Genomic DNA, 2,647 nt, shown 5'->3' on the forward strand with positions numbered 1-2,647 from the left:
CTTGAGATCTCCTTGGTGAGTGACACATCGTCTAGAGAGCAATATAAAGAGCGTCATTGTGAGCGATACTTTTGTGTATAGAAATTCTATTCTGAGTTTAATAAAAAGTGAGCCCGTGGACCGTGGATTCGCTATATCGAATCTAAGGTCATTGCCATCAGCGTCTAGTTACCATTGTTATTGTTCAAACTTATTTCTTCTGTATTTGTGTTAATAAACGTTATCTTGATTGTGAAACTACAATGAACAATCCAGGCGAAAATTCTTTACACGCCCATAATCAAAACTCAAACAACTCAACTCCGACATATATATTAAAATTACATATTACTAATATTAAAATCGTCTGCTTAAATTAGCCAAACTACTTCTCAAGAATGTAATTGAAAGTAATTTGTAATTTCAAATTTGTTACAAGCTTACATACGTTGCTTACATAGGTAAGATACCAACAGAAATTACACATGTATATAGTAGCAGGTAACAGTAGTACGATAAGCGACTATATTTAACAAATTTCAAATAAATATCGTTTTTGCAAGTTAAATCACGTAATTTTTAACCGTGTTACTGTCTACAAAAAATTATTAATCAATTTTGTTAAACATCTCAATAATCATTTAATAAAAAGGCATACAAAAGACATTCGTACAGTAATTAATTAATTTCAACAATTAATTTCTGTTTCTCTATTTCAAGAGCATATTTTAATTTATCAATATGATTAAAATAATCGATTTCATTTATAATACCACTTAGTTCGATTTTTTCAACACGTGGTATTACTTTATGCGCATTATTCAACATACGCTTAAATATTTTAACTTGTTTGGGTGTCAGAATGGATATAGCAGTGCCGGATTTACCTGCGCGTCCTGTTCTTCCTGTTCTGTGGATATAACCGTTAATATACTTAGAAAGATCGTAACTTATGACTAACTGTACATTTGGAATATCTACACCTCTTGCTAATGCATCTGAACATACAAGTCTGAAAGTATAATAAAATTATATCACAATCTTTAGAAAATATTGATATTAATTTTCAACGAAATTATAAACAAAACGTACATTTGAATTTTTCCACTTGTAAATTTCGTGAGTATATCCTCACGTTCTTTTGATGCAAGTTGTGCAGAAAGTTCTCCAACCACTATATTCTTTTTAGATAAGAGTGATTGGAGTAAAATAGTTAGTCTATGAGCAGTTCCTCCAGAATTTGTGAATACTAATACTTTAAAAGTGATATCATTCTTCATTATTAATTGATATAAAGCTACTGGTTTATATTCTGCTTCACATTCTATTGCTTCTTCTTTTAATTCTTCTGGGCTTGTATAACGCCCTATAAAATTAAACGCTTCTTTATCTAAATTTACATCATCGTCCTTGGGCCACATCATCATCATCAGATTGGGCCACAGGTCTCGGACTCCTGCTGGTGAACAGGCGCTCGAAAAGAGGGAGAAATCTCTCTATGCTACGAGGCGTATCGTGAGGTGCGGCGATCGCTGGAGAGACAAATCAAGATCGCAAAAGCGCGGACCTGGTCAGACCTGTAATGGTGTAAAAATTTTGCTCGAAGGGTCACCCGGCGACGACGGAGATAGAATCAATACTGCTGCTGGAGGTCATTGGGACGCTTTCCCCCCTACAGAATGCATCATCGCCTGATGAATTAAGTGAGGAATCGATTGGTGAATGGCGGCGTAGTTTGAGAAATGAAATAGAGAAAACTTCCGAAGTCCCTCGTCCCACACGAGGAATATACAATAAGTTAAAGAGTGTGTGGGATAAGGATTGTGTGGGAAAATAATAACAGATGTTACATGCATAATCTTGTTATAAAACATAATCTACTTCTCGATCAAGATGGCTACAAGCTGTCAAGACGTATCAACTGAAGCTCATAATAATCCTGTGGCGACACATGAGTCATAGGACGAAACGAAACTGGTAACAAATTCTTCGTTAGAATTTGTTGCCGACTTAACACTGAATAACTTTGGATTGAAATATTTTCCTGTCAGATTATGTGAGTGTTGCAAATATATCGTGGACATTTTTTATCCAAAAAGAACACTGCACACTGGCACCGAAGTACCATTTCCGCCTTTATTGTTTGTTACTATTTTAAATCGCATCTGCAGTGACAGTCCTATCCGAGCAACCGAGCTAAACAGACTGAGAAACTGCGCGTCAGTGAAACTGCGACAAGCAGTGAATTTAGACGAACAAAACGACAACGAACGCTGCCAAATGGTTAAAACTCTTAAATGCAACAACAAATACCGCCAATCAAAATAACCAACAAAGGTTATCAAATGTACCATGTAAATAAAGCTACAAATGTTGGACCAAAAACAAACATTTAACAAAGAACGGAAAGGCTCAGCTACAAAGGAAATGGAAACATTGCAAGAGCAAGAAGAGAACACGTATAACAACGAACTACTCTATCAAGATGAGAACTGGAAGGTAGCAACAGCTCACAAGAAGCGTAAAATCATACCAGACACAAGCGCTATGAAGCTTTCAGATGCAGAAAAAGAACAATGATTACAAGACATCCCATTCCGAAATTCTTTCAGCTCACTGATGTAACATGTAGTTACGGATCCGAAAGAAGAAGTAACAACCGATATCG

The 2,647-nt window shown here is 35.7% G+C and overlaps 1 protein-coding gene across 1 annotated transcript; it reads right to left on the minus strand.

Moving 5' to 3' along the window:
• Positions 1-657: 657 nt before the first annotated feature.
• On the minus strand, positions 658-1,418 carry LOC139996678 (probable ATP-dependent RNA helicase Dbp73D). The gene is made up of 2 exons (XM_072021204.1): positions 1,072-1,418; positions 658-991 (listed from the first exon to the last, which is right to left on the minus strand). The coding sequence occupies exons 1-2, from the start codon at positions 1,407-1,409 to the stop codon at positions 658-660; spliced, it is 672 nt and encodes a 223-aa protein (XP_071877305.1). The 5' UTR covers positions 1,410-1,418.
• Between the last annotated feature and the right edge of the window lie 1,229 nt (positions 1,419-2,647).

This window comes from Bombus fervidus, chromosome 18, assembly GCF_041682495.2.
Source record: "Bombus fervidus isolate BK054 chromosome 18, iyBomFerv1, whole genome shotgun sequence".
Classification (NCBI taxonomy): Eukaryota; Metazoa; Arthropoda; class Insecta; order Hymenoptera; family Apidae; genus Bombus; species Bombus fervidus.